Source organism: Plectropomus leopardus, chromosome 8 (assembly GCF_026936395.1).
Source record: "Plectropomus leopardus strain MGB_pleo_1.0 chromosome 8, ASM2693639v1, whole genome shotgun sequence".
Taxonomy (NCBI): Eukaryota; Metazoa; Chordata; class Actinopteri; order Perciformes; family Serranidae; genus Plectropomus; species Plectropomus leopardus.
This window is the reverse complement of record NC_142183.1, coordinates 26,612,059-26,633,192: the sequence shown is the minus strand read 5'-3', so window position 1 is coordinate 26,633,192 and position 21,134 is coordinate 26,612,059. Positions and strand designations below refer to the sequence as shown.

At 40.3% G+C, this 21,134-nt stretch overlaps 5 protein-coding genes across 7 annotated transcripts; 4 read left to right on the top strand and 1 right to left on the bottom strand.

The window, feature by feature from the left end:
• The first annotated feature begins 1,279 nt into the window (after positions 1-1,279).
• LOC121948417 (protein Wnt-8a-like) lies at positions 1,280-3,474 on the top strand. The gene is made up of 6 exons (XM_042493815.2): positions 1,280-1,523; positions 1,631-1,664; positions 1,794-1,932; positions 2,311-2,436; positions 2,536-2,678; positions 2,880-3,474. Exons 1-6 carry the CDS (start codon positions 1,453-1,455, stop codon positions 3,444-3,446), a joined length of 1,080 nt encoding a protein of 359 aa, XP_042349749.2. The 5' UTR covers positions 1,280-1,452; the 3' UTR covers positions 3,447-3,474.
• A 494-nt stretch (positions 3,475-3,968) lies between these two features.
• Positions 3,969-5,977, top strand: LOC121948414 (protein Wnt-8-like). Its single transcript, XM_042493812.2, has 6 exons — positions 3,969-4,093; positions 4,182-4,215; positions 4,302-4,431; positions 4,793-4,918; positions 5,067-5,209; positions 5,293-5,977. The coding sequence occupies exons 1-6, from the start codon at positions 4,032-4,034 to the stop codon at positions 5,848-5,850; spliced, it is 1,053 nt and encodes a 350-aa protein (XP_042349746.1). The 5' UTR covers positions 3,969-4,031; the 3' UTR covers positions 5,851-5,977.
• A 2,811-nt stretch (positions 5,978-8,788) lies between these two features.
• lcp2b (lymphocyte cytosolic protein 2b) lies at positions 8,789-13,126 on the top strand. 3 transcript variants are annotated; one of them, XM_042493384.2, is made up of 15 exons: positions 8,798-8,878; positions 8,994-9,043; positions 10,028-10,090; positions 10,204-10,250; positions 10,346-10,408; positions 10,502-10,530; positions 10,626-10,666; positions 10,842-11,016; positions 11,212-11,313; positions 11,408-11,488; positions 11,580-11,664; positions 11,768-11,840; positions 12,177-12,251; positions 12,418-12,564; positions 12,745-13,126. In XM_042493384.2, exons 2-15 carry the CDS (start codon positions 9,002-9,004, stop codon positions 12,868-12,870), a joined length of 1,149 nt encoding a protein of 382 aa, XP_042349318.1. In that variant the 5' UTR covers positions 8,798-8,878; positions 8,994-9,001; the 3' UTR covers positions 12,871-13,126. The 3 variants fall into 3 exon arrangements, with proteins under 3 accessions (XP_042349317.1, XP_042349319.1, XP_042349318.1); XM_042493383.2 differs by having other exon boundaries at positions 8,789-9,043; XM_042493385.2 differs by lacking the exon at positions 8,994-9,043 and having other exon boundaries at positions 8,796-8,878.
• A 2,041-nt stretch (positions 13,127-15,167) lies between these two features.
• On the bottom strand, positions 15,168-16,392 carry syce3 (synaptonemal complex central element protein 3). Its single transcript, XM_042493386.2, has 3 exons — positions 16,249-16,392; positions 15,771-15,879; positions 15,168-15,652 (listed from the first exon to the last, which is right to left on the bottom strand). Exons 2-3 carry the CDS (start codon positions 15,877-15,879, stop codon positions 15,531-15,533), a joined length of 231 nt encoding a protein of 76 aa, XP_042349320.1. The 5' UTR covers positions 16,249-16,392; the 3' UTR covers positions 15,168-15,530.
• Positions 16,393-17,965: 1,573 nt separating this feature from the next.
• On the top strand, positions 17,966-20,152 carry foxi3b (forkhead box I3b). Its single transcript, XM_042493634.2, has 2 exons — positions 17,966-18,745; positions 18,938-20,152. Exons 1-2 carry the CDS (start codon positions 18,145-18,147, stop codon positions 19,486-19,488), a joined length of 1,152 nt encoding a protein of 383 aa, XP_042349568.1. The 5' UTR covers positions 17,966-18,144; the 3' UTR covers positions 19,489-20,152.
• Positions 20,153-21,134: the final 982 nt, after the last annotated feature.

Sequence of the window (21,134 nt, the reverse complement as noted above, 5' to 3'; positions counted from 1 at the left end):
TGAAGCATCCCTATCGATTTTAATCGCTCTGTATTATTCTCCAGCCAGGTGTTAAGGGGCTCTAGGTTTCAGTCATATTGCAGAATGAATGCGGATATTATCTAATTAACAGGGATTATCTTCACCTACAGCTCTCCACCACGGTGAGGAGGACCTCGCCCAGCCGTCCGTCTATTGTCCCCCGCGCTGAGTGAATTGTTGTTTTAAGGGATTTTGAGTGGTTTAAAGGGGATTTAACAAGTGTAAGAGATTCAAATGGAAAAGCTGTAATGTCAATCACTAACTTGATCACTTCTTTCGCATCAAATCAGAGTATGAGTATGAAATGACAGAAACTGGCAGGGTGGCTGTAATGATCACAGTGATTGTGGAGGCTAAATCAAGGAAATTTATCAACAGAAGTAAATACGAAGGGATAATCTTATTAGATTATATATTTTAGATTTAAATCTAGAACCATAAACGTTCTACAGAAAAAAATATATATTAAAAAATATTGACCACACACAACATTATAGCTCGCATGTGTTTATACGCTTGTAAATTCCAGACTGTTTTCACACCGAGTTGTTTCCCAGGGAAACATCTATTATCCTATTATCACGACCTTGCCAATGTCGCCGATGTGTGAGCCAGTATTTACATGACTATATGGGCTACCATCAGCTCCTGAAAGACTTTATGGCTTTGTAGTCACTGTCCTTTCCCCTAGGATACTGGTGCCATTTCCCAAACATTTCAAACGACACATGAAGGCATTTGGTAGTGTATTTTAGTAATGTATGAGTGTAATTTAATAATTAGGAACCCTGCTTGATGTATTTTTGTGAAACCAGGTTGTGCTGTGTTGTGAGTGTTATACCAGTGGTCGCAGTCCTGCAGCCAACTCCTCTTCAAATCCTTAATGAATCATTATTACACTATATTAATATGATAGAGGCCTATATGTGTCGCGGTAGTCGCTTAAAAGTGATTGATAATCACCCACGTGTCCCCTGGCATCATATAAATATCTTGAACCAGACTTGTATCATAAGTCTGAAATCAAATGATTATATGATCACCATAGTTCAGTTTGTGATTCTCATATGGGATGTAATAAACTGAATATGTTTTAATTCGTGGGAAAAGTGCATAAGGATTGGAGCCTGGGAACGACAGGTGAATGAATGAATGAGGGGCTGTTTAGCTGTCTGCGTCACTTCTTTGAAGTGCACTTATGCACCGACGGCTCCTATTTGTCTATAGGCCGCGGCAATCAATGTCGTCGTCATCACATTTTCACAGCGAAACGTTACTTGCAGGACAAATCTGTCAATCAAAGGGGCAAGACCATATAAATATCATCGGCTGTGGAGCCTGGCTACAACTTCAGCTGCCCCTCTCTTTCTCTCTCTCTCTCTGGACTCACATCTGGGATACAAACAGGCCTCTGCTTGGATTACAGCTGTTATGGGACCTTTGAATTTCTTTCCAGCCCTGGTTCTGTCCATGTGCTGTTATGTTCAGTTGGCATTAGCTTGGTATGTCGCTTATTTTTGGTGTATTTAATTCAAAACTTCTGTAATGTGTGTTTCGTAGTGGTATAATAACCTTGGATTAACGTGGCTTTCTGGTTTCCTTTCTATAGGACGGTGAATAACTTCCTCATGACTGGACCTAAGGTAAATGATCTATCCCGAAAACATCCTCTGTAAATTCAAATATGTTAGCAGATTTTGTTAATAATAAATACATTTTAGTATTGCTTAACCGCAATTGTGACTAACATGACTCGTTTTTTCTCACACAAGGCTTTCCTGACTTATGCCGGCAGCGTGCAAATTGGCGCACAGAGTGGAATACATGAGTGTAAACACCAGTTCGCGTGGGAGAGGTGGAATTGCCCAGAAAACACGCTCCAATTATCCACACACAACGGCCTCCGAAGAGGTAAGACATTTGTATCCATATACTTTCACATCATCACATGCATGGCATGCAGCAGTGAGGTCGAGTGGTGGCGAGTTCAGTGTCAGCTTTGCTGAAATGCGTTTGCACAAAGTTAATCTGTCAAAACTGGGTTGCTGTAGCTGACCATGTGTTCTTACTTCCATGAAGAATGGACACAAACATGAATCTAAATGTCATGCTGGAACCCCGTTGAAAAAAAACAAGCATTATGATCCTATTGATTTCTGGTACTGCCTTTACGCACTGTTTACGCATATTTTACGCATGACATTTGAGTGCAGCCATTGTGCATTTATGGTGCCAAATGGGATTGCAAAGTATAACACTGATGTCCTCTTTCTTTGTTACTTATTGAAGCCACAAGGGAGACGTCTTTTGTCCACGCCATCAGCGCGGCCGGAGTGATGTACACGCTCACTAAGAACTGTAGTATGGGAGACTTTGACAACTGCGGCTGTGATGACTCCAGAATTGGACAGACAGGTATATTTCAGTGCTATCCTAGGTCATTCATAAGAATTAATTACCTACAATTTACATCGTATTCTTAGAATTAAGTAACAATGTGTTTTTCATCTCCAGGTGGTAGAGGGTGGATTTGGGGAGGCTGCAGTGATAATGTGGCGTTTGGAGAGAAAATCTCCAAGCAGTTTGTGGACGCGCTGGAAGGTGGGCATGACTCACGCGCAGCAGTCAACCTGCATAACAACGAGGCAGGCAGACTGGTAAGATATCATTTTAGAAGAATTAATCACTCAAGTTTTCTTGAAGTTTTTATGGAGTGTGTTCTCCAGTTCAGCATTTATTAATAGCACATGTCAGGGGAGAAAAACAGATGTATTTTGTTACTGGTATTGCTCATTGGTTCAAATTCAAGGAGAAAATCGTGCAATTAATACAATTTCTAACTAACTCTCTCTTGGCAGGCAATCAAAGCGACCATGAGGAGAGCCTGTAAATGTCACGGAGTGTCTGGAAGCTGCAGCATCCAAACCTGCTGGATGCAACTGGCCGACTTCAGAGAAGTGGGCAACTACCTGAAGATGAAGCACGAACATGCAAAAAAACTGGAGATGGACAAGAGGCCGGTGAGGGCTGGAAACAGCGCGGACAACCGGGGAGCTATAGCGCACGCTTTCCGGAGCATCGCCCGCACAGAGCTCATTTACTTGGAGGATTCTCCGAATTACTGTGTCAAGAACCACAGCCTGGGATATCCGGGCACCGAGGGGCGAGAGTGTCTGAAGGGCGACAAGACAATGCCCCTGCGGGAGAGAAAGAGCTGCCGCAGGCTGTGCTATGAATGCGGCCTCAGAGTGGTGGAGAAGCGCATCAATGTTGTGAGCAGTTGCAACTGCAAATTCCACTGGTGCTGCACAGTGAAGTGCGACAAATGCACGCAAGTTGTTACTAAATATTACTGTGCGCGTAAAGAAGGTGGGAGAAGACCTCATAATAAAACGAAGCGCAGGCACCGTGCGCGCCGTCACTGATTGCCTGAAACATGCACTACCCTCATCATTTTTCATATGGACATCAGTCGGGATTATTCTGAATTACGAGCATGTTATTTTCCTTTTCAACAATCACATCACCTGATGCCATTAATGCACTTGATCTAATTGACTTGACTCTTGTCAAAATATGATTTTTTTTTTTTTCCTAGGACAAAACTCTCCATGAATACCAACACCTTTGGGGATGATTGGTCAGATATGTTGATCTATCTTCTGTGAAGTCTGAAATGTTTAATATTTTATATGTATATTTTTAATTCAAAATACCTAATAAATATTTTTCTACAATATGCATGACTCAGACTGATTTGTCAGGGGTAAGATTTTGTATATTGGTGGTATCCCAAAGTCTTGAGGAAGAAAAAAAACTGCTGCCTAATGACATCCTTTTGAAGTGCGCATATAGGCGTTTCCTGAACCCGTTAACCAATCAGCTCTCTCGGACCTTGAGGACAAAGAACAAGAGTTCATTTGTTCTTCATTTGAACAAAAGAGAAAGTTGCAGCACACAGAGACAAAATAACCACATCCATACTTTAAGGGATAACTGTGTAGGTGAAAATGGTACATTTATTATTTTGGCTCCTGTGTCTCCTCTACAAAATATGTCCAGGACATGCTTGGTAAGAGACTCCGTTTACCTCGATCTAATCTTTTTGTGCAGACTTAAGATACATAGATCTCATTATTTATCCTCTGTCTTCTTCTCAGGGTGGCAAGTAACTTTCTTATGACGGGATCCAAGGTAAATAGAATAGATAACCCTGATAAGTTCAGAATCACTTTTCAAAATGTAAACCAGGCTACATAATGTAACTGCCTCTCCCGCAGGCCTATCTCACCTATGCAAGAAGTGTGCAGGTGGGCGCACAGACGGGGATCGAGGAGTGCAGACACCAGTTTGCATGGGACAGATGGAACTGTCCCGACAGCGCGACTCAGCTCAGAGGATTAAAACGTGGTAGGTTGAGACGGTAAATACAATTATTTATGCAGATCCATAACTTCTGATGGGAAAAAATGCATTCATGAGTAAAATATTTGAGTAAAGTACCCCAAAAACAAGGGACATCATGCACCGTAATGGAGCCAAAAAATTGTTATCAGGCTGCCTTTACTTATTTATCTTGCAGTAGTCATTTTTTTTTAAGAATTGAAAAAGCCACCGTTGCAGCTAAATTTATTTAAATAAAGAAGTGTTTTTATATCATAAGAGTAATTCTGAAATATTACTTTTTGAAGGTGATATACCTAATAAATATTTGGAATGTCTTTGCCATAAATGACATATAATGTAAATACCCGTTTCTTCTCTTTAATAGCAACCAGAGAGACTTCTTTCGTCCACGCTATAAGTGCAGCGGGGGTCATGTACACACTGACGAGGAACTGTAGTCTGGGAGACCTCGATAACTGCGGCTGTGATGTGTCCAAGAACGGAAAAATAGGTGAGGCTGCCACCAAAAAAATCAGAATATAATGTTGTATCTGACATGTTTTGGCCTGCTGTGAACATAACCTGTGCCTATAATCCTGAATCAAATAAGTTTTAATTCATTTCAAAGTTCCTGACTTAACGTGATGTTTTGTGTGCAGGCGGTCGTGGCTGGTTGTGGGGTGGCTGTAGTGATAACGTGGATTTCGGTGAGAGAATTTCCAAACAGTACGTGGATGCGCAGGAGACGGGTCAGGACTCCAGGGCTGCTGTCAACCTACACAATAACGCAGCTGGACGGCTGGTAAATTCTGTTCAGTCGTTTTTCAAACATTGCACAGTTTTAAGTTGTTGACTTGGTCATAAACTGTCCCTTATTTCCAACAGGCTGTAAAAGCAACCATGAAGCGCATCTGTAGATGCCATGGCATGTCTGAGAGCTGCAGTGTCCAAACCTGCTGGACACAGCTGTCAGATTTTAGAGAAATCGGCAACTACTTGAAGATCAAGCACAGTCAAGCCCAAAAACTGGACACTGACAAAAAGCGCATGAGGGCTGGCAACAGTGCGGACAACCGAGGTGCCATAGTGGACGCGTTCGGCAGTGTGGCCCCGACAGAGCTAATCTACCTAGAGGACTCTCCGGACTACTGCAAGAGGAACACCAGTATGGGGCTGCACGGCACCGAAGGCCGGGAGTGTGTGCAGCACGGACAGGGTTTAAGCCAGTGGGAAAGGCGCAGCTGCCGCAGGTTGTGTCACGAATGCGGCCTGAGGGTGGAGGAGAGGCGCACGGAGGTGGTCAGCAGCTGTAACTGCAAATTCCACTGGTGCTGCACGGTGAACTGTGAGGACTGCTCTCAGGTTGTGGTCAAACATGTGTGCGCCAGGAGAGAGGGTGCTGATGGGCAAGCCTATAGACGGAGGTACCGTGGACCCAAGTGAAAAACAAAAAAAAATTGTATAGATTCGTTACCTGTCTACAATACAATAGAGGTTGTTAAATAAGGGCCCGTATTAGGATGTTAAATTTATGTTTGCACTTTCCATGTCTCCTTGTATAAATACGTGAGTGTCTATTTATGAATATTCTGTAAGACTGAAATAAAAAGTGAAAATAATTCCTTATTTCTGACAATAACCTGAAAACATTTGCTTATTTTGACTTGATAAAATCCCGGGATCACTGGATTTTATGATGGCACACAATTAGAATAAGAATGGACCGAATACGCTATACAGAGGATTACATGGATAACATGGTGCAGTTCGCACCTAAACCAAGGTGTTGATCCACGATCACTTTGATGTCAACGTGTATTGATTTCATTCAAAGAGCAGCGAGGCTTTGAAAGACAAATTAGGGAAGCATTTACACCGCTATAGAAGCTACTATTTGGCTTGATAATCCGGGTCAACACTGCCTATCCGCGTCACCTTTCACAGACAATGCAAATGTATCACAATACTTCAAAGCCTATAAGGGAAACCGCGCTTACACACACTTCTCAGTAAAGTGGGTCACACTGGGGTCCAGATATTACACTGTAACTCCAAAGAGGCGACAATGATAATTAAACTCAGATTCCACCTTGAAAGCAAGTTAATTTCTTATCTTATAATTTGCAAGTAATTAGGTCTTAGAGAAGCCTTGTCTCCGCCCACTGGCCTAACTGTGTCCTCAGACCATTCATTCGCCTCCTTCTTTCCTCTACCCCCTGCATCTCCAAAACTCTTCCTCTCAGCTGGATGTGTCATAAATCTGTCACTGTCTTGGCTAAATGAGTGATGACATGGATATTCCCTTCATGATGGGGTCCATGCCTGGGGGAGAGGGGGTGGGACAACTCTGTTTCAATATCTTTACAGACCAGTTACTGTAGAAACAGTAAAGTGAGAGATTACAGCATGGGTTATCATTACATTATACAGATCAGCTGCTGTCACTTTAGATCCACCAGAACTCTGGCAACACTGTGGAGGCAATGTCTTCCATTTGTGCCAACAGTGCTTGCTGTTTAAAATTTGACATATTACCTCACTGGCTGATAAAAAAAAACATAATTGGCAGTAGAAACACTTGAACAATAGGTCAAGCAGCAACCCACTCGCAAGAAGAAATGTTTGCATTGTACATTTCTGCAAACCACTGCAGATATTTTATTTGCAAGTTATTATGTAGCAGATACATTGGAACTTCACATTTCTATTTGAGGAACTCTGTGGTTAACATGTGGTTAGGTTTAGGTACAATCACTTGGTTGAAAAGATCATGTTTTGACTTAAAATACCCACTTTTTGTGACACTATCCCAGCTGGAACTGTGGCAAAGTCTGTAAAAAAACAAAAAAAAATTTAAAAAAAAAACCCAACCAATTTCCATGACACTATCCCCGATGGAAAAACATTTGGTGGCTTAAAAGCTTCTAAAAACACAGCCATAAATGGCTAAAAAACAACCAGTTTTGTTTTTGGTCTACAACAGTGGGCTGCAGCTTGGCAGACATCTAGCCTATGTGTCACACATTCACTATCTCCTTCTCCAAATGGCAAACTGAGCTCATGTACTACATCACTTTAGAAATATACAAATGTAATATTCCAGTGGTTTGCATAAACATACAGTGCCAACTTAATTTTTTTTTTGCAGACTGTGCTGCACCAACATACAACTCCACATAAATGGAGCATGTTAGTAAACATGTTTTTTTTTTTCAGGACAAAATTCGTTTTTGGCACAGGTATAGGGACAGAAAAGCAGGGAAACTAATACACACAGAATAAAAAAAATCCTGACTGAAGGAACAAGTAACACTTTCACAGACCAAAACACTCCCTCCTAACCTTCCCGTTTGTCTGTTTGCTTCTGGGGATGTCTTGTATTTCCCGAGCTGTCCTGCTGTGTGTTAATGAAGGTTTCGCCCCACTGGAAGCCCTCACCGATCCGCCCCTTATCGCCGCTCTCCACTGAGTACATTATTGGTTCCATATTGGTTCCATATGATAGTGTTGCTTGGTTGTGCTCTACAAACGAGATGACCACAGCTGTTCTTTCATTCAGATGCTGTCAATTCCCTAAAATGTGTTATCTCTTGGGAGAGGGTCAGTTATTTATCCTGCAACAGTTTTGGGGAAAAAAAGAATTTCTTTAAACATTTTGGACTTCTTAATATCTTACACTGATCTAATACCTTGCCAAAAATCGATGCATCTCTTGCTTTATAATTATACTGTATTTCATGCCTCATTCACATATCATGTCATTCATGGGGGGTATGTTTCCCAATCAGGACAGAGGAGGAAAACAGGGGTGACCTCCTCAGGGGACCCCCCAGGAGGACCCATGTATTCATCCAGACATGCCTGGGGGTATAGGCAGATCTGAGCGTGATTGATCATCCCTTCTCTCGGCTGCCCTCCTCTCTCACCTGGGTGTGAGATACCAAGAGGCCTGACACAAGGCAGGCTGAGGACGAGATGCGACACAGCCTTCAACAATTGTAATGTAATCAATTAGAACAAAAAGTATACATTATTTTACAACACAATTTACAACAAATCTAAGCTGTGACATTAATCTATGAATGCCAATTTAGCTATTTAGAAGAGGCTGTCAACATTAAACCCACATAAGCTGTCAGTCCATTTAGAGCTTAAGTTAAAATTGTTTGAGAAATCCTTATCTCAATTTAGGAGTCTGCTGTGCAGTCAAACATTCAGACACATAATTTGGAACAGAGTAAAATGATAAACCGTATGCAGCTACAAGCATGCAGTAACAAATGTAGGTCTGTGAAAGGAAATCAGCAGGCGCTATGTTTAGATATAGATATATTTTGCAGTGTGCTAACATTATGTGTCTCAAGTACAACCACGGAAACTTCCTACTTCAGTCGTTTAGTAAGATGATGGCGCACCACAAACATGCTTATATTAAGGAAAGAGAGGTCATTCTAAACTTTCATTTTACAAGGTAGGTTGAGCATGTTTGTTTGTTGAGCTTGCTTCAGTCATTAAACCCTCAGTTTTTTGCTGGATGTGATACATACAAGAGATAAGCATGAGTTTGAACAGTGTTCCCTCTAAAGTGGAGGTGATGAGATGGAATCCCCAAAGTCTTGCTGACTACATGAGGAGGGTGAGTATCAAAAGAGCAGCTACAGGCTATAAAACACTTAATCCTCTGTAAGTGTCAAGTGCTAAAGTTCCTCCTTTCTGCCGAGTTAAATTAAAACCTGACACGTTGAAAATTTTTATCTTAAAAAGGGATTGTACAACTTGCACAAAACTAAGTAAATAAAATACACACTTGAATGCATACTGCCAGAATAATGTAAGCAACAGTTGAATGTTTACCCTGTTAGAAAATATTTTCTCCTTTTGTAATACTTTTATTTTTGTCTTGCTTTGTTCTTGGCTACAGTTTCATGCAGTGGATTTTATAACACTAACCGTAAAAGTGGAATTTGAAGACTGAGCTACTTCATAACTCACCCCCTTTACAATAAAAATATTGGCATTGTATGTCTATGCGAACCACAGATATTTGGTATATGATACTTGTACCTTTTTCTAACACACATGTTCAAATTTTACATTTAACCTATGCTGTGGTTATGTTTAGCCACAAAAAACACTTGGTAATAGTTAGTAAAAGACTGTGTATTGTCTTAAAATGCAGTTTTGGCACAACAATCATTGCTGGAAATGCCGCAATGTGTTACTAAAATACAACTGGGTTAAATGTTTGTCAGTCTAAAACAGTAGTCTGCAGTTTCACAGCCATCTCGCCTAGGCTTTCCGCCATCCACCATTCTCTCCACTTCCTGATGACAAAGTTAGCTCATTTATAATCAGAACTACGTCACTTTAGAAATGTTGATATGTGTGTATATATATATATATATATATATATATATATATATATATATATATATATATATATATATATATATATATATATATATATAATGTACAATGTAATGAATCCCTGGTTTTCAGACACACAATGCCAACTTTTATTTCTAGTAACTGGGCTGTGATATTAATAGATAAGTGTATAACTTCAAACAAACAGTAAAAGATCATTTCCTTGCTCTAAATGTGTGTGACATCTTCTCAGCTTAAGTTATCTGGCTGCGACAAATTGGTGATAATGAGCAGCATAAGTGGAGCACAGTTCATGGTAAGTATGCCTATATATCTCTGGAGGCCTTTACAGTTACTATACCAATCTGAAATACCATTGATGGTCTTTTCTTTTTTTTAAAAATCAATATTCAAATCTACATCATTCAGCAAATGAAAACATCTGACCTTCAAATGTTCCCCAGCCTTTATGTCCCGTGAGTCTGACTTGCCATATATTTATTTATTTCATTGACACCAAACAATTGCCCAACCAAAAATACTGATTAAAAAAAATCTTGTATCTTATTAGAATAATCACTAAGATTCAAAGTGACATCAACAAAGGGGATCAGAAGAGGGCCTTTGGTCAAAAGTAAGAAAACAGATCTCATTTTATAACTTCTACCAAAAGTGTAACTGTTTCTAGATAACAATTCATAACTTCCTTGTTTATTTTTTTGTGCAGATTAACGACACAGAAGCTCCCAAAACAAGGTAAAGGCCATTTTGGTTCATCTATGCCACTGATATCATAAAGCCCATTTTACTTTGGCCTGATAGTGTTCTTTTTACGGTTTATTTTCCTACAGTATTTGTACAGGAGGATGAAGTTTGGGACTCTGATGAGTTTGTAAGTAAAAATCTACAAGTTATCTTTATAAGACTGGCCACAAATTATTTTTAATTAAGTGACTAAACTAACTATATGGCAGTATGTAGCTGTAGGAAGTTTCACAAAACTGTATGTTGTGATCTGAGTTGCACTCATGCAGACTACTTGTGTCACATGCCTGGGCTGTGGTCAGGACAATGACAGTGACCACGACTATGAAGGTCCCAGCCAGGAGGACGGGGACGACGGCTACATCTGTGCCCTGACAGAGCCACAAACAGCTGAGCAACAAGACAGTGACGACAACTATGAAGAGAGCTGCCAGAGGCCTTTCTCTGCAGACAAAATGACGCCACCTCGACATCCAAGTATGACTAAATTTCAGCATAATCAATACAGAGGTAACAGAAAGAAACCCCAACAACAGGGTTGCATAAAAAGAAAGAAAATCATGTGTGAAAACATATCTGTGTATCTACAGCTTTTCATTTATATCTGAATTGGTGTTCACATTTGCTGCAGGCCTAACTTAAAAAAAAATCTGTATTTATGCATATGAGTAGATCCTGTTCATGAGCTGACCCCTGCTGACAGGACTTCAAAACCTCCGCACCCGCGTCCACCAAAAATGAACTATACCACTCCAAGACCTTTCAAAGCACCAGGTGACCATATTAAAGACTTTGCAAACACTTGAATGAGTGATTTTAAATGATCCAAGACTTATGTAAAAATGCGATTTCCTATTCTTAACATCAGCCAGCCATCCCAATCTGCATATCGACAGGAGCAAGAAGCCTGGACAGTCTGTCCCATCCCAGACAGACCTTACAAAATCAAGTATGTGCTGTTTATTATGTCCTGTTACCAGTCGATGAAGCAGTTGAACAGCAAAATGTTTCTATTTGACACTATTCATTATGTCCACAAGAGGGCAGCAACATCAAGGCTCCTAGTTCATCCACAAGCAAAATACCAAAACCAAGACTTCCCAGATCTACAGATGTATCCAACAGGTAGGCCAACCTAAACAATTTATAAGTAGCAAGCCTGTCTCTCTGCGTATTGCAATAATATATTTCTTCTTAATTATTTTCCATTTCATCTTTCCCCTTCCAGAGCAGGTAAACCCGTCCCACCAGTGCCAACAGAGCCCACAAAGACTAACAAGTCAACGCCAGGAACAAGAAAGGTGAGAATCAAAAGTCGAACCACAACTGAACCATTATTTCCAGGAGAAAACACATGATATAAAAGGGGGCTTTTTTGAGCAATTACACACACATTTGAGTGCTTTCAGAAGAGAAACAGCAGATGGCGATGTTGTAAAAAAGAACACAATGGTGAGACCCTTGCGTCTGCTCTGAACTCATGACATTTGCATTTTATTCACTAGGTTGGATAACTGGAAACATCTGTTCTATTTCTTTTTACAGTAGTGTAAAACACATTCTGTCATTGCAAGAGAGAAATAAGAAAAGAAAAAGATATAATCCTTACTATGAGTGTCTTATTATGTTGCACCAAGGGCTTGGATCCCAGCTGGTATGGAGGAAAGGTGACCAGACATCAAGCTGAAGCTGCTCTCAGAGAGGTGAACAAGGTCAGGTGCTGTCTCTCACAGTCTCACATCTCATCCTCCTCTTTCTGGAGCACAGATACAGACACACATATACACAAATCATGCAGCTGAAAATGAATAGATTTTATTTGCAATATCATGTTAAACCGGCTGTGTGTCTGTGTCAATTTGTGCATCGTGTTTATAGGATGGAGCATTTATAGTGAGGGACAGCTCACAAGGCGCGGCTGAGCACCCCTACACCCTGATGCTGCTGAAAGACGGCAAGGTTTACAACATTATGATCCGTAACCAAGCCGACTCCTACTCCCTCGGCACTGGCCACAAAAACAAGGTAAACTCAAAATGATGCCAGTAAGTATGATGTCAAAATGAGAGGAAAAGTCTGTGTTCAAATAAACTGAAAAGTTCACATCTTGTGGTGCGCCTCGGGGAGTGTTTGATGCTGACTTGTGCTGCGCTGCGTCATTAGGTCCCTGTCATCTTTTCTTTTTTGTGTGCTGCTGTGCTATAGAGTTTCCCTGGGGTGAAGGAGATGATTACCCATCACACACACACCCCGCTGCTGCTCATTGATGCCACAGACCACAGCTATGACGCGCAGAGCCAATGTTGTCTGCTGCACCCTGCGGGACTCTGACCAGTACCAACACCAAGCTTAATGTGGGTGTTTGCATCAGTCTTTTTATGCTGATTTGTGCACATGTATACATGACCCCCCTCTGAACAAACCATTTAAATGTCACAATTTTTGCAAACACAAAAGGTCATTGTTTTGTAATTCAGCTTTTTGCTAATTTGTATTTTTAGTAGACAGAATGAGAGAAAAAGAATGATTTTACATGGCTTGTGGTTTTATATTTCATTAAACTGTGTTTTCCAGACACACAGCATTACCTCCGTTCTCCGTGCCTCGGTGTCAGGTCAAGCTGAGGGCTGCTGCTTCAGCGCCTCTTGGATTTTCAGAGACGCAAACTTGTCAGGGTGGCCAAAACAAACGATCAGATCACATTGCCTCAGCTGGGTTAGCACTGCAGGCAGAAAACAAATACTCTGTCTCACAACTGCCTCAGGGCAACACAGTTCTAAGATGTCCAAAAACCACATTTCAAAAGATATATAGTTCCACACCAAGGGTGAATTTACCTGAATAATAAACTTCAAGTTACACAATAAAGGATTTTCTTTAACAAAAAAAGACAATGCATAGACAAATACAGAAGCAATCCCTCTCAATCTTCACTTATGACCTGCTAGAAGTGTGTCATGGTATATTTATCTGCAGCGACTCAGCTCTCCGCTTGTATTTTCATATTTTCCCCCTTTTTTTGCTGTGTTTGGGACGCTGGGGACAGCACGCAGGTGAGGTCTGGACTTTTTACAAAAAGGTAGCAATCAGTTGTAAGACTGTAAGCAGCACACCAATTAGAGGAAGCTATCACAATCATAGACACAGTGCTTAAAAAATGCAAACATAGCAAACAAGAGAGAATCTGAGGTTGGCTTTTACTTTCTGTTTCGGTTGTGACAGTAATGGACAATTCCTGAATACTATACTTTAATAGTATAGATTATTCTCTTTTTTTGTCCTGTTATTATAAAACAGCACTGGCATTCACTGTATACTTGACACAAAGATACTTACCTCAACAACTTAAATTCTGTCTGCAATCGCTGATAAACTGCTATTTATTCAGATATATCCAAATATTTTTACACAATAATTCTAACCAGCTTTTGAATATGTTTTGCAATAACTCTGAAAAACCAACCATGTTCTTTAAAATTCACACAAAAAACTCTGTGTGAAACTAAATTAGACTGATTTTTGGAGTGTGGTGTTGATTGACATAATTGCACAATAATACCATGCATGATAAAAACAGATGAGCTACTCACAGCAGGAGCAATTAAAATATGCTGATATGGTAGCACAGAAAAACTAAATGACTAAATCAGTAGTCAGTCTTTCAGATAATAATTCTGTTTTTGTATGTTTTTAAAGTCACAACTACAACAACAGCTCTCTTGAGTAACAAGTTGATCTATATCTATCCAAGCTTGTTTTTTAAGTTACAAATTGACAAGCAGTTATGTTGTTTTATTTTTGCGTACTACAAGCCAAAACAATATATCATATAAAAAGGGGGGCAAAGACAACAAACCTATGTTTGTTTCAAGCCTCTGTGTTATTACAGTAAGCTGTTCTAATGAAGTAAGACAACAAGCAGACCTTTCTGACTGCTTCTTTGCCCACAACTGTCCCCCCTGGCAAAAAAGAAGTTGCAACATCATACTTCATATTAAATTGCATGATGGACAACTGTGTGTGAAATCCTTCCGTTACTCCTATCTACCCATCAGCAGAGTGCAATCTGACAGACATCACGTAGCATCGCGTAACTCTGCACCACTGACATCTACAAGCATGGCTAATTTGAGCAGCAGTTGGTGCACAATAATCCATTTTTGGCTATCACATTTCAGATCTAGGGTAACAGTTACATCATACGCTTTGCATATTTGCAAATCAATCATCAAGGTCATCTTACTAGCATAATTGATGCTTGCTGACATTTTGGAAGGTGTAAAGGGAGTGGGTGGGGATAAACTTGTTATACATACATGCCAGTTGATCCATGCAGTTAGACAAGGAGTCCAGCCCTCTCAGTATGTGTTCCAGATCAGTGCAGGCAGTTGGTGTAGTTTGCTCTGTGCTCATCTCTGTGTTTTCCATCTGAAAAATAATTGCACAAGAACAAAGCAGTCTGTGTCAAATACTATATATACACAATATATAAAATCGAACAAACTTGAAACGCAATTTTGAATGCTAGTGTAACAATCCAAATAAAACATAAACATAAAGTACCATTTGTACAGTGAAAATAGGGCTCACACATGGAAGTCTGTCAATAAAAAACACACCAAAACATATTCTCATTTTTAAAAATTTATATTTCAGTTTAACAGGTTAAACAGATCTGAACACTTCAATACTACAAAACAAAACAATGTTTGCAAGCCATGCATAACAACAATAAAAAGAGCTACAGTCTGTCCATAACTGAATGTAGACAGAGAGCAGAAACACCACTCCAAAATACCCGCTTCTCCACTGCAATGTAAAAAACGAAAACAGGGTTTTAACGTTTACCTTAAAACAACATTTACATACTTTATCAACCCTTTCCCTGCATCTCAGTGCAGTACTCTTGGGAACTGAAAACTCTCATATTAAATCTGAGTAGTTGTAGTGACAGTGGGCTCAGGACATGTGCCCATCTGTAGCTCCAGTTCTCAGTCTCCACAGATAATAGCTCTGCATCGATGGTAGGCTTCTTCCAGTTTCTGCACAGACTCCGCCAGCTCGGGACTGGTCCGCAGCGCCACCATGTCATAACTCATCCAAGCCAGCTGCACTACAGTTAGACAGAAAAGGCTTAACGTTACCACAGCTCCACGCCAAAGACACGCAAATCCCCAAATACTACCATATGACAAAACACACTTACAGTGCAATGACATAAAATTACATACCTGATATATTTTCAATATCTTCAATAATTCTCTCCAAATCCTTGTTCAGCTCCAAAACGTCGTCGTTGCTGTTATGCGGAAGCTCTAAAGGCGAAGATGAACTGGCCATCTAAGTTTAATTACAAACCGGTAGTTACGTCGGTAATGTTACAGGACTTGACTCTCGGTTTACTACACAGACACTTCTCCGCAAAAAAACAGCTTCGGTTAACTTTACAAACGCCGGTAATCCGTTCCCGACGTTAGGTCATGGCAGAAAAGTTAAACGTCACCTAGCTAACAATTATCGTTAGCTTGACGCTGCTGTCTCATGTTAGCAAGGTCAAGTTAGCATGTTAGGGTCTTCTAATATTAAGATTTCAACTCATTTGCACATGTCAAGAGGAACAGCGGTACTTAAAACCACCAGCTACAGCTTTAACCAGCAGTTTATTAAGTTAAGAGGAACTGTATACTTTAAAAGTGTGTGAAAACTTACGTTGGAGGGCTTTTCTTTAGCAGGTTAGTTTGAAACGGAAGGATCTCGCGCTAACTGAAGAGGAAAATAACGTGCGCATTCTCCATTTAAAACGTGACGTGATGATGTCACTTCCTACGATTTTCGAGATAATTTGAACACATTTTTTTCATAAACTTATTGTATATTGAACTGCCATTGAATGACAAATACACTGTTATGACAAAACCTTTGATTTAATAATAACAGAGTTATGATTTTAAGTATTAGATAGAAAATTTGCCTACACTGGCTATATGAAAGAAAAAAAATTGGCAAGTATTTTAAGTCTCCTGCAGACTAAATTTGAACTGGCTGAATATCAAAGTACTATGTATTCAAAGTTAAATGAACCCACAAAATTACAGTTTGTGAATAAATTACTCACGCCATGTTACCTTAACTTTATGTGGAGAAAAAAAGTTGTTACACAACAAAATATTGAACATTCTCTATTGAGCTATTGATTGACAGGGTATCAGATTTAACTAACTTTCAGTTCAGTAGAGTTGGGGAGTAACTATTTGTGCGTGTGACTTGTGGAGTAAAGAGCTACTACCAAATATATGAAATTGTATTCAGTTACAGTTGGAAAAAGAGAAAAAAAAATTAAAAAAATATGTAGCCCTATTGAATTACTAATTAAAATATTGGTGATTAAAAAGGGACTGCATCCGATATTCCTTTTGGTAAAATGTTTATATGTAGAATATGGGTTAACATTCATTCTGTTGCTCTCTATTTCAAAATATTTTTCAGCATTATTGCCGTTTAAACATTTGTTTAAAAACGAATCAAAAAGTAAATAAATATAAAGTTACATTACTTTGATGAGATCATTAAAATAATTTTTTTTTTCTTTCACTAACTAATCTGTAATTTGAAAAGTAACCTTCCCAACTCTGCAGATCAGTGTTCTAAATAATCAGGTTTTACGACAAATGCAAGCAGGGAAGTACTGGGCATATGACTGGATACATGAGACTTGGATTATACTGCACGAGCTGTGTGAGAGTTTGAACTATAGGCTACTCACTACAATGTTGTTAATAAAGCAGTGTTCCTACAACTGCATGTTATATAAGTTTCCTAGTTCTGATACTTTTGCTGCAAAATCTGGTTTAAAGAGGCCATTACAATATTATTATTGCTTTGTTCGTAATGATTATCACATTTTATTTATAACATAGGCTTGTAAGTGTTGCCCAGTCTGTACAGAAAATATAATTGGAATATAATATTGATATAACATTAAATATTACACATAGACAGGAAAACATTAAGACAGCCAGAGAGTTCATAAAATCATCTTTCTCCTGTGGGCGGTTGGTTGTTTATCTTTGTAAGCAGTCCATGACAGCAGGCGTAACATGCACAAAAAGAATTATTAAAGTGTATAATCTAAAAGGGACAAACAGTTATATTTCAGTCTGTTTAAATTTGAATCATAATCATCAAAAAAATACAGATGACTGAACTCAATTAATGTTGGAGTAACAGCTTGAGTGGAAAATTATTTAATTGAGGGTGAACAAAACCCCTGGAGGAACTAAACTAGCTGACAGCAGGAAAAAAAAAAATGAAAGCAGCGACAGACTACTCACCTGAAGAAAACAACCAATCATAGGAGACAGGGGGCGTTTCCAGGGAAACAGATAAAGCAGGTATGACAGGTGACATCTTGACAAAGCAAGGGCAAACAGACAGGAAAGGGGTGGAGAAGAGTAGCCTGTAACTTGGGAGTGTAGAGACCTTCATTTGGACCATTTTGCATTCAAATTCCTGCAAACATCTGAAGAAGGACTTTCAAAGGCTGACAAAGACAAGACAACCAAAGGAGTTAAGAGGAGACTCTGAGAGGTGAGAAGAAATTTCACAATGTCTTCATTTGAGGCCCAGGGCCAGTCTCCTCCTCGGTGCGGCCCGCAGTTCCCCAGCCTTGGCCAGGAGCCGCCTGAGCTCAGCATGTACAGTGACTGTTACTACCCTCCACCTTCACTGCCGAGTCCTCAGCGCACCACTCCGACCTCCTACGACCTGAGCGACTACACCACCTCCTCCCCAAACCCCTACCTCTGGTTCAACGGCTCCAGCATCAACACACCGCCATACCTGGCCACAGCCGGCCCTCCTGGTAACCCCGGCCCTCCTTTTGTCCCTCAGCACTACGGCATGCAGAGACCTTACCTGGGTCCTGCCGGAGCTGGGGGTCCGGGAGGGGAGCTGAGCTGGTTCTCTCTCCCTTCACAGGAAGATCTGATGAAGCTTGTCAGGCCGCCTTACTCCTACTCGGCTCTGATCGCCATGGCTATCCATGGAGCACCGGACAGGAGACTGACATTGAGTCAGATTTACCAGTACGTGGCTGACAATTTCCCTTTCTACAACAAGAGCAAAGCAGGCTGGCAGAATTCCATCAGACACAACCTGTCACTCAACGACTGCTTCAAAAAAGTACCGAGAGATGAGGATGATCCAGGTAATATTTTATTTTCTGTGTGTGTTTGGCTCTGTTTTGAATATTTCTCTCTAACATAGGAAGACTTATATGATAAATTCACCTCATTTGTATTGCTTTCTGAATATGCTGTAGTGTTTTCTTGGTATTTTGTTATGTATTTTTTCCCATTCTCAAATTTAAATTCAACAACTCTACATTCTTTTGTCACAGGCAAGGGCAACTACTGGACACTTGACCCCAACTGTGAAAAGATGTTCGACAACGGAAACTTCCGCCGCAAACGTAAGAGGAAGTCCGATTCCCTCTCCGGCGGTGATGGCGGCTCCGGAGCTCCAGAGTCAGCTGACAGTGAGAGGGGCAGCCCCAAACACTCATCTGCCCTTACCATCTCTCCCACGCCAGACAGGATCCCCTCTCCTTCGTCGTCAGGCCCCGCACCTTGTCTCAGCAGCTTCTTATCTGAGATGTCTGGTGTGACAGCAGCTAATGAGGTGGGAGGTGATGGGTTAACCAGGCCACTGCACCTTCCTCTAGATAGAGCCACGCAACCTGGAAGCTTTAGCAGCTACTCCCCCAACTCAGGTGGCCCAGAGTGGGTGCCACAAGTGCCAGCTCCCTCTGTGCTCTCCTCTTCACCCACCCACTCTTCTCTAGGCTACACTAGCCCCATCCTCAGCCAGTACAGCAGCTCCAACGGGCATTTCTACCCCACACTCGGCTCGACGGGAATCATCTATCACCGTGAGGGCACGGAGGTTTAACAAGACATTAAATTTGACTCTCGACAGGAACTTTTACCTGTCTGGTCACTTTTGTTTGAGAGAGGCTCACTTGAGTGAAAGACACACAAACAGTTTGCGCTGACTGAGACAGTTGAGATCACTAAAGCGTGTGACAGCAGAGTAAAAAGGCTTTAATTCCCACAGTAACTGCTGAGTTAGCCATTCAGGACTGCCAGCGTCACTCTCTCAAACCGCAGTCAGCCTCACTATCAGATCTTCAGTCAGCTTTTATTCAAACTAACGCTAGTCTCTATCAGATCTGACTCATTATTAACAGATCCTGGATCTGATCTGCTGACATCAAGCCATTCCACACTGCTATCTGTGATTCTTTGATGGTATCACCTAAATACAACGCTCAGACAGCACATTTAGAGGAGTAGTTAAATTACACCATTGTCTACATAGTGTGTGTACAAAAGGTAAAAGGTAGACTTTCTGTCATATTTTTTGTCAAATTAAAGCTCAACAATCTGATGAACTTACAGTCTTGGAGTCTGATGATAGTAATTGTACTTTGTAAATATGTCAATGTGTTGTGGAACGTTATACATTTATGTTTTTGGTGTACTGTTATTGTACAAAACTCATTCCTTATCATGGTGTATGCTATAAATGTCGTGTTTTTGATATGAATAAAAGGTTTTAGACTTCTAAAGTTGGATTTCTCATGTTTTTTTTCTGCATAATAGTTATTCCGTAAAATGCTATGCTATATGACTTCTCTCACCCAACCCCCCTTCCAAGAAAAAAAAAGAGAGAAAGCCAAACAATAAGCCCTCACTGACAGAAAACAGTCCTGTCAGGAAAGCGATGACCAGTAGAGTAGAAACTGCATGTCGGTGTAACCTGAGCTTTGTGTGATGGATAGTTAACTGATTCTGCTAAACGGCAAAAATCCACATTCCCATGCTGCCCTCTTGGTTGCACTTGAAATCCCAACACTTGAAATCCCTTTCTGTCACGTCTACAAACAGATACTGCTTAGTGGATGCAAGTAGCTTTAGAGGGGGGAAAGAGACCAACTGTGAAAGGCTGTGAAGATGCTGAATCGTGAATTAACTGCTAGATAAACACAGTCAAGCAACACAGCTTAAAAGAGTATAATTTCCCTCAGAGTACAATCTTGAATGAATGGATGAATTTCAACACTACTATCAAAAGTTGTATTTTAGATAGTAGAGAGTCTATGGAAGTTAAACAAGAACAGTACAAACATTGGGGGGGGGGGGGAGTATTAAGTCAAACTTAAAAGCTTTATTGTCACATGCACAGAAAAACAACTTTGCAGATAATACAGTAATATGTACCAACATAGATAAAAGTTAAAATGCATTTTTGCAAAAATAATGATGATATAAAAGTAAAGACAGTACAAGATCAGAAACATGCACGTGTGAAGTTAGATGTGGAGTTAATTAGTTAGTTAGTTGTGCTTTCAAAATATTAGATTTGACAACAAAGGTGTCCCATTTTGCCAGTAGTGCCTGTAAAAACGCGGTATCGGGACATTTTGTGTTTGAGATGGAGTAATCACTTCTGTGTTTTATCATTATTCTTTATTATTTCTACTGTATATTGTAGTCAAGGGGTTAATGTGTATAGAATTGTCTTAAGTTGGGAGC

What these genes read in the sequence shown, in the direction of transcription:
- LOC121948417 (XM_042493815.2), top strand. Translation starts at nt 1,453, where the DNA reads ATGGGACCTTTGAATTTCTTTCCAGCCCTGGTTCTGTCCATGTGCTGT. An exon ending in GTTCAGTTGGCATTAGCTTG is followed by an intron (nt 1,524 to 1,630) that starts GTATGTCGCTTA and finishes TCCTTTCTATAG; the next exon opens with GACGGTGAATAACTTCCTCA. An exon ending in TCCTCATGACTGGACCTAAG is followed by an intron (nt 1,665 to 1,793) that starts GTAAATGATCTA and finishes TTCTCACACAAG; the next exon opens with GCTTTCCTGACTTATGCCGG.
- syce3 (XM_042493386.2), bottom strand. Translation starts at nt 15,879, where the DNA reads ATGGCCAGTTCATCTTCGCCTTTAGAGCTTCCGCATAACAGCAACGAC. An exon ending in AGATATTGAAAATATATCAG is followed by an intron (nt 15,653 to 15,770) that starts GTATGTAATTTT and finishes GTCTAACTGTAG; the next exon opens with TGCAGCTGGCTTGGATGAGT.
- LOC121948414 (XM_042493812.2), top strand. Translation starts at nt 4,032, where the DNA reads ATGGTACATTTATTATTTTGGCTCCTGTGTCTCCTCTACAAAATATGT. An exon ending in GTCCAAGAACGGAAAAATAG is followed by an intron (nt 4,919 to 5,066) that starts GTGAGGCTGCCA and finishes TTTTGTGTGCAG; the next exon opens with GCGGTCGTGGCTGGTTGTGG. An exon ending in ATAACGCAGCTGGACGGCTG is followed by an intron (nt 5,210 to 5,292) that starts GTAAATTCTGTT and finishes TATTTCCAACAG; the next exon opens with GCTGTAAAAGCAACCATGAA.
- foxi3b (XM_042493634.2), top strand. Translation starts at nt 18,145, where the DNA reads ATGTCTTCATTTGAGGCCCAGGGCCAGTCTCCTCCTCGGTGCGGCCCG. An exon ending in GAGAGATGAGGATGATCCAG is followed by an intron (nt 18,746 to 18,937) that starts GTAATATTTTAT and finishes CTTTTGTCACAG; the next exon opens with GCAAGGGCAACTACTGGACA.
- lcp2b (XM_042493383.2), top strand. Translation starts at nt 8,966, where the DNA reads ATGAGTTTGAACAGTGTTCCCTCTAAAGTGGAGGTGATGAGATGGAAT. An exon ending in TTTGGGACTCTGATGAGTTT is followed by an intron (nt 10,667 to 10,841) that starts GTAAGTAAAAAT and finishes GGCTGTGGTCAG; the next exon opens with GACAATGACAGTGACCACGA. An exon ending in AAGACCTTTCAAAGCACCAG is followed by an intron (nt 11,314 to 11,407) that starts GTGACCATATTA and finishes TCTTAACATCAG; the next exon opens with CCAGCCATCCCAATCTGCAT.